Genomic DNA, 8,898 nt, shown 5'->3' with positions numbered 1-8,898 from the left:
ATACTAAGAGCTAATCAATTGTTTGTGAGGCGCGAAAAATGTAATTTTGGGCAAGACACCATAAGTTACTTGGGACATGTTATCTCAAGCCAAGGTGTAGCTATAGATCCGGATAAAATCTCATCAATGATACAATGGCCCAAACCGGGTTCGGTAAAGGCTTTGAGGGGTTTTCTAGGCTTAACTGGTTATTATAGAAAATTCGTACAAGGGTACAGATCAATTTCTAGCCCGTTAACCCAACTACTCAAGAAAGATGCCTTTCACTGGACAACTGACGTGGATAAGGTTTTTTTGCACCTTAAACAAGCTATGACTACTAGACCCGTCCTAGCATTACCGGGTTTCAATAAACCCTTCGTTATGGAGTGTGATGCATCAGGCATGGGAATTGGGGCGGTCCTTATGCAGGATGGAAGACCAATTGCCTTCTTCAGTCAAGCTCTTAAAGGAAGGAACCTCAATCGTTCACCATACAAGAAAGGAATGATGGCGATAATAACAACAGTGCAAAAATGGCGACTATATTTATTGGGATAGAAATTTATGATCTGAACTGACCAAAAAAGTTTGCGGTATCTTTTGGATCAAACCATAGCTAAGGAGGCTTAACAAAAGTGGTTAGTAAAGTCGATGAGTTATGACTTCACCATTGAATACAAGAAGGGGACTAAAAATTCTACAGCTGATAGTTTATCAAAAAGAGAAGAAACAGGGACTATGTCAGCCATATCTATGCCCATTCCACATTGGGTGGAGCCAATCAAGGAAGAGATAGCCCAAGATATAGAATTGCAAGAATTGATCCAACGTATACAGCAAGGTGATGCCCTTGGTCCTTGGAGCTACAAGTCTGGATTAATTTTTCTTAGGGACTGAATCTATGTGAAAGCAGAATCTCCACTCACAAAAGTTATAATCCACGAGTTTTACAGTAGATCTCATAAAGGATTTCATAAGATGTGGCATAGGTTGAAATCGGTTTTTATTGGTCAGGGGCATGCACACAAATCAAGACATATCTAAGGGAGTGTGATATTTGTCAATGAAACAAAGCTGAGTTAACACTACCAGCCAGAGTACTACAACCATTGCCCATACCCACAACAATCTGGTTAGACATTTCTATGGACTTCGTTGAAGGTTTACCAATGTCCAATGGTAAGAATGTTATTTGTGTGGTGGTGGATAGGCTATCTAAATATGCCCATTTTTTGACCCTCAAACACCCCTATTCTGCCAACACAGTTGCATAAGAATTATTTGAACATATTTTCAAACTTCATGGGATGCCAACGTCAATTGTTTGTGATAGAGACCCTGCGTTCACAAGCAATTTCTAGAAGGAGCTCTTTTGTATACATGGGACTCGATTTAATTTTAGTTCCGCCTATCACCCCCAAACGGATGGGCAAACGGAAGTAGTCAATAGAACTTTGGAGATGTATTTAAGGTGTGTCACGGGAGATAAACCTAAGGATTGGGTCAAGTGGTTGCGGTGGTTTGAGTACACTTATAACACTAGTTGGCACTCAAGTACTGAACACACTCCCTTCGAATTGGTGTATGGACGTGCTCTCCCAACTCTGCTAACTTACATTCCAGGAATAGCTCGTGTGCAAGCTATGGAACATAATCAGTTGGAACGTGATACATTACCAAGCTCAAAACCGAATGAAGCAGGTCTACAACAAAGGGCATAAGGAACGTTTATTTGAGTGTGGTGATTTGGTATATGTAAGGCTTCATCCTTATCGTAAAAAATCTGTGGAACGCAGGCTCAACATGAAGCTGGCAGCAAAGTACTATAGGCCTTATCGAGTTATAGAGCGTATAGGTGCGGTGGCATATAAACTTGCACTACTTGTGGGATCTAAAATTCATCTAGTCTTCCATGTGTCCTTATTAAAGAAACAACTAGATACAGGGGTGGTGACTAGTACTGCACTTCTAGAATATTCGCAAGGGTACCAAGTTTTGCAACCTCAAGCAATTTTGGATTGCTGAGTTAGTAATGGCAGAAAGGAAGTATTAATTCACTGGCGTGGAATTAGTACTGCAGATGCTACTTGGGAAAAGGCTACCACCATGCAGCAGCAATTTCCTAGTTTCACCCTTGAGGACAAGTGTGATTTCAAGGGGGAGGAATGTTAGGAGTATGACGTGCAGTAGTTCAGTAGGAATTTATGTTTAATTGCTTCTATTTACTTTATGTCAAGTAGTTAGATTACGATGGAACTCTGATTGATAGAGGTGTTTATCTTCTAACAAATAGGAGTTATCATTTAGTAGGATAAGGAGAATTATTAGAATAAGGAGTTATCTCCCTTTGGTAGAGGATCACGTATCCTAGGTTTAGAATTCCTTTATGTTTTGTTAACCTTCTATTTAAAGGCATGATCATTCAATAATAAAGCATGCAAATTTTAATCCTCAAACCTTGTGTTTATTATGAGACCCAGGAATCTCTAATTTCCTACCGCTAGTTGTTTCAATTAGCAAATATAAGGAAGAATGAGAAGCATGATCCTACTTTTTCCCGTTTCTACCTGAGTTACTAGATCCATTACACATTCACGTAACAGCTTCTCTCTTCCATCTCTCTCATCCGGTCCTCATGCTTCCCCTCTTTTTCTCCATTTTTCTCAAACAGTTTATTTATCCTTTCTGGAACTTTCTTTCTCTCTCAAAAGTCTCATATTTTCTTCTCTCTCTCTCTGACTCTCTGCAACATGAGAGTCCTTTTTTCAGCCCACCACGTGGACAATAAATTTTTGGCATTTCTCTCTCTTTTTTTTTTTTTTTTTTTGTTGGTTAATTTCAGTCACTTTAATTGGTTCAAACTCTGCCCACTCTAATATATATAGATATATATATTTCTCCTCTGCCCAATGCTATACGGCCACTCTTAAGAGGATAAATAAGAAAAATACAATGGACTTATATTAATTAACGTGAATATGTTTTCTAAATGTTAAATAAAATAACTCAAAAATAATTACATACCATTAATAGATCATTAAATATTAAAAGTAATTAATTGGACATGTAATATTTTTTTCGAAGTGTTTGAAACTTTGAAATAACGAAATAATTTATATTGGTTTTTGGTAAATTATAGTATAATATAATTTTATTTTATATTAATTAAATATTAATCTTACATCCTGCCCCTACAATAAGAAAATCTTGGCTCTGCCACTAGGCATTAGAAATGGGTTTTGGGTATTAGAAATGTGTTTTGAGGCATTAGAAATGAGTTTTGAGGCATTAAAAACAGATTTTGAGGCGAGTCACGGCCGGTAGGGTTTAAGGCGTTCACCGCCAGGCCAAACCCTGGCCTGGGTCTTGCTGGCTACAATTTTTTTTTTTTCTTTGATTTGGTGTAATTGTTTTCACTTTTATTTTTTTACATTTTTTTTAAAATTGATAATGTGTCATATAATAATTGGAGGCTGCAAAATAAGTGTTATCAGAATGAATCTGATAGTAGAAGCTCTCTTTGATATTACATATACAATTGTTGCGGGTTAGAAAAGGCTCTATAGTCACTTGGACTAAGATTCTTAGGATTTAATTAGAGGCTTGGGCTTTGTCATATGTGGTCAATGTAATGTGTTTAGTAATATGTATATGTAATGTGTATATATAGTAGCATGTGTATAAGTTGTGTTTTAATGAAGCGAGATATTAAAAATAATAATAATAAAAAAAGATACAAGGCAGTTTTCACTGCATTATTTAAAGTTTTAATATTATTTGTAAATAATATCAAATAATGCATTTATATTTGGTAGGGTATTTCATAATCATTTAAATTAATATTTTAACCTATTGGTTGTCCTCATATTCCACACACTATCCTCAACTTAAAGCATGTTTGGGTATACGTTTGAGGACCCTAAAAGTGCATTTAATACTAAAAAAAAAGTATTTGTTTGACAAAAAAAATTGAAAGCACTTTTAATAGTTCAAAAAACTTAAAAATAATCAAAACACATTTTTAACAAAAACTTAAAAATAAAACTTTTGTAAAAATATTTTTTTAATTTAAAAACTTTATTTCTTAAACACAATTTCAAACGTAATGTTAGTTTGAATGCTTACACGCAAAAGCATTCTCGTAATGACCGGTTCAGAATAATTACATTGATTCTAGAAGGCTAGAACCAATTAACCACCAACGTCGACCATAAAAATGTCGACATTAGTGAAGTCACGAATTTTGTAAGATGACATGGAGATAGATGTGGGCTATTTCCAATATTATGTTTCCTAGATTTAGGAGTTTTATTGATGCTGTCTATTTGTTGCGTTATTAAATTGACAACTACGACGTGTGGTTTGCTAGTTATGAAGGAGCAGAAGAAATAAAGTCACTATATTATTAAAAGGTGAAACACTTTATTTTTTAAGTTCACATATAACGCAATCAAATGATTCAGACTATGCCCTAAACTGAGAGCAGGTAATTGGACCACCCGTAAGATTGAACGTAGCTTTCATCTATTCATCTTCCTGTTACTGTGTCGCTGCGACCCCACCTCCGTCACCACATGGCATTCTTGAATCAGACAAAAAGAAAAAAAGGCGTCATCCGCCACTGTTACGTGCCCGTAAGATTGAACGTAGCTTTCATCTATCCATCTTCCTGTGTCTGCTGCGACCCCACCTCGGTCGGCACATGGCATTCTTGAATATGATAAAAGGAAAAAGAAGGGGCATCCGCCATTAAGACTGGACCTTCAGTTGCATAAATTCCCAGCGACTCCCACTCAAACCACACCCCTCCTCCTTTCTTCTAATTAAACCCAGCGCCATTCTTATCAAACCGATTTTCCAACCTTGAACCTAGTTGATTGCCATGTCTCCCGGATATCTTCTATGGCTTAGCCTTGTGGCGATCATTTGGCTTCAGTCATTGAATGGAACCAACACCAGTTTTCCTTCCTACTCATCCCAACTCAAGCAGCAGCTCTCCATTTCCCAAGTGCAGCTCAATAACCTTGCCTTCGCCTCTGATGCCGGAAAATTCTTCGGTTTCTCGTCTGCGATTGCCGCTGGTTATCTACCCCTTTGGGTAGTGCTCCTGTTTGGTTCTTTTCTCGGTTTTATTGGCTATGGATTGCAATATCTATTCTTAGCAAACCACCTTAAGCTATCATACGTGCAGATCTTTGCACTCAATTTTATTGCAGGAAATAGCATCTGTTGGATAAACACCGTCTGTTATAGTGTGATAATACGAAACTTTCCATCTGATTATTCCCAAGTTCCCGTAGGGATAACAACTAGCTACCAAGGACTAAGCGCCAAGATCTACACAGATATTGTTCATGCTGCTTTTTCCTCTGCACCCCATAAACCCCATAAAACAGCTAAAGCCCATCTTCTTCTCAACTCTATCTCACCTCCAATAGTTAGTATTATCGCTGCACCACTATTTGCAAAAAAGATTGATGTTGTTGGAAGACCTAGAGCCGGAAGCATGAAAGTTGGCTTCTTTCTGCTGTTTCTGATCATAGCAGTAGTGACTGGAATCTATTCTGTGATCAGCAGTTTGGGTTTGACGTCAAGAAAAGTATCGCCTGTAGCCGGAGCCATTGTTATTGCAGTGTTCCTGTTGGCCCCCCTTCTAGTTCCAATTATATATCTTATCGGAGAAGTAAGAAAGACGGATCAAGACACAGGCGAAAAATCTAGAGTGTGTGATTTTGCTTTAGAAGAGAACGGGCTGAAGAAGGAGGAGGGGGTGGATGACAGAGAAATACGCGAGGTGGTTCCGGTTGGTGTTAAAGAGGAGATTGGAGTGATGCTGTTGCTGCAGAGGTTGGATTTTTGGTTGTTTTTCTTTGTCTATCTTTTCGGAGCAACGCTGGGAATGGTGTTTTTGAACAACTTGGGACAAATAGCAGAATCCCGTGGCTACTCTGGAACTACAGATTTCGTGTCTTGGTGTTCTTCGTTTGTGTTCTTCGGCCGTATCATCCCATCCCTTATGGACTACTGCTTCTCAAGGTGATCACTCTCTTCCACTTCTCCTCTCTGCCTGATCGATCAATTACTAATGCATATATCTCATCTTTTGATATATGACAGTTAACAGTTAATTATAATGGATTTGAAAAAATATATTAATAATTTGCAAAATTATTTGTCATGCACAAAATCATCCTAAACGTTATTTGGAATCAGTTTTCAGCATCCTTCTAGCTAGTTAGAGAACGTTAACGTCGGAGGATTGGAAATCATTGGGTATCATGAGTTCGTGAAGATCGAGTTATTAAGGTGTCTTATTATGTTAGTCAATGGAATTGTGGTCATGTTGATGTTTAGATCTGTTTAAATTGTTGTTTTTGGAAACTTTTTGTTTGATTAATTTAGAATTTAGAATCAGTTAAAATTTTATTATTGTGATCTTTTATCTTATGGAGTTCTTGTTATTACATTTGATTTGGTTTTTGATGTTATATATGAGAAGTTATATATTATATATGGGTACATATCAAAATTATGTAAACAATGAAAAATGTGTTACTGAAATTTTAGTTGTTCAATCGGCCGGGTTGTATTGCAGTTTCATGAAAGAATTTAATTTGTATTTTCTTTTGCAATTTTCAGGAGAAAGAATATGATGATTTCAGGACCAGCATCATTGGTACTGTATATGCCTTTAATTGCAGGAGCTTTCTTCTTTCTTCTCCTGGATACAAAAATGGCTCTCTACGTCAGCACTGCCATTATAGGAGCATGTACCGGAGCAATTACTTGTGTTGCTGTGACCATCACCAAAGAGTTGTTCGGGAAGAATGGATTTTCTATGAATTATAATCTGGTAATTGCCAATATTCCAGTAGGATCCTTTGCTTATAATTACATGGCTGCTCTTCTTTACCGCAAGGAAGGAAAGGGGGATGGTGCATGCATGGGAATGGAGTGCTACAGAACCACTTTCATCATTTGGGGTTCTCTTTCTGCTGTTGGGACTTTCCTAGCTATAATCCTCTTCGCTCGAACACGACAGTTTTATTCCAAGAAGTTGCAGAATATGAATTCATCTTTGGTAGCCTAATGGTAACTATATATGCTGGAAATCTAAGCTGCTCTTGTCATACTTCATATATCTATGTGTGCACTATGGTTTGTACTCTTTTCTTTTTTTTTTGGGTTTGTATTTAACTAATGTATTGAACACGGGATTTTGTTTCCAACAAACCGTCGGTTTGTGTTCTTAATTAATAGCCCAGTACTGTATTGTGTTTTCTCCCCTGCCCCCAGGAAAACAATTTTCTTGTTGCTGATCCAGTGTATAAGTGTTGGTTTGGTTGAGATCTTGTGGGGCTCTTGTGGTTAGATGAGTTGAATTTAGGGTTTAGAGATTAGATCGTCTGGTGTGTGTGATATAAGATGATGCCGACCGTTTCTTATTGGTTTTAGAAAAAGAAAAGAGTGTTGGACTAAGAAATTCACGTCAGTTGTCAAAAGAATTAGTCAACGAAAAGAAAGGGCCCACTTGACCACAGAAAAGTCTTGCTTTCATTGTCGCTAGGGCGGGCACCAAGGCTTTTAATGCAAAATCCGTTTCATCGATCGAACTTGATTTATAGGAAATAGCATATATATATGATCATGAAAAGTATGGGGTTGAACCCTAATTGATTGTGTATTTGAGTGTTATGATTCTTATATAGGCTATATATATGTGAAGCGTAGTTTTAACTAATTAATTTGGTTTGCATTGGACTCGATTAAATATTGAAAGCACTACCGTTTTGATGTTTTGACCCAGTTGAAGATTGTATTTATAGTTGTTTTTTACTGTAATTGACACATCCTTAATTGGTCTCCATAAAAAATAGTGAAATATTGAAATATAGCTCTTAGTAGTGAACCAAACAAATTTTTATATTTTTATTTTTATTTTTTAATTTTATAATTCAACTTCTGAAGACAAATTGTTTCCAGAAGAATCCATTACTCCAAAAATAATAATAATAATAATAATAAATACCGTCACGACTTGCATGGCACGTGAGATTTTCTGTTTTGGACACTAGTCGTCACCCGATCGACCTGTACGTATATTTGTGGTTGGAAAGGCTGGTAGACGTCTTTGTTGCCGACATAGTCATTTATATAATAGCAGACTCACAAGAGAATGTTGTTTATTTATTTATTTTTGTAGGTGCGTAGGTTGTTTAAAAATCTGAGAAGTATACTAACACATGTCATTGTTTAAAATCTGACTGCATTCAAAGAATCTGAAAAGTCAGATTCTGCGATGTTTGTGTAAGCCCTTTTGGTGAAATGAAATCAGGCAATAACAAAAAAAAAAAAAAAAACTGAAAAGTGGCAAGTGGTATTTAATTTAAACTGCTTAAAACTTTGAAAAGTGGCGGTTTTTTTTTTTTTTTTTTCCTAATTAAACTTAACGTCTCAAACAAAGCCTTTACTTCAAAAATTGATAGGGATAGTACCATAAATTACAATGAGTTTAATAAAATATTTGGATTTAAACAAAATAAAGTTGTTATTCACTCATATCGACTTACATGCTATTATTTTATGGATCCGGCTTACATGTTATTATTTTAATAACAGTATGTATGTTATAGTTTAATCAACCGTCAAGATTGAATCTTAAAATTGACTTCTTTTTTGAAGTTTTTAATATGAGAGAAAAAATGAAGAGATGTTTTGAGAAATTTAATCTTGACCGTTGATTAAACTACATTATACATTCTATTATTTTAATAATAGCATGTAAGCCGGATCTTATAGTTATTATGTTATGATTAATATTTGTCATAAGCATGTGAATGATCCTTAAATTATATTGAATATAGTTTAAGGCGAGAGTAATGAAATTATCACAAAAAAAAAAAAAAAAAAAAAAAA

At 36.0% G+C, this 8,898-nt stretch overlaps 1 protein-coding gene across 1 annotated transcript; it reads left to right on the top strand.

Annotated features, from left to right (window-relative positions):
• Window positions 1-4,864: 4,864 nt before the first annotated feature.
• LOC132169185 (protein NUCLEAR FUSION DEFECTIVE 4-like) lies at window positions 4,865-7,072 on the top strand. The gene is made up of 2 exons (XM_059580256.1): window positions 4,865-6,018; window positions 6,625-7,072. The coding sequence occupies exons 1-2, from the start codon at window positions 4,865-4,867 to the stop codon at window positions 7,070-7,072; spliced, it is 1,602 nt and encodes a 533-aa protein (XP_059436239.1).
• The last annotated feature ends 1,826 nt before the right edge of the window (window positions 7,073-8,898 follow it).

The sequence above is a fragment of the Corylus avellana genome, chromosome ca2 (assembly GCF_901000735.1).
Source record: "Corylus avellana chromosome ca2, CavTom2PMs-1.0".
Classification (NCBI taxonomy): domain Eukaryota; kingdom Viridiplantae; phylum Streptophyta; class Magnoliopsida; order Fagales; family Betulaceae; genus Corylus; species Corylus avellana.
The sequence above is the reverse complement of the archived record's forward strand: the minus strand, read 5'-3'. Positions and strand labels throughout refer to the sequence as shown.

Bases quoted from the DNA above. Each gene is read 5' to 3' on its own strand.
- LOC132169185 (XM_059580256.1), top strand. From the start codon at position 4,865: ATGTCTCCCGGATATCTTCTATGGCTTAGCCTTGTGGCGATCATTTGG. The intron at 6,019-6,624 runs GTGATCACTCTC...AATTTTCAGGAG, and splicing joins ATGGACTACTGCTTCTCAAG to AAAGAATATGATGATTTCAG.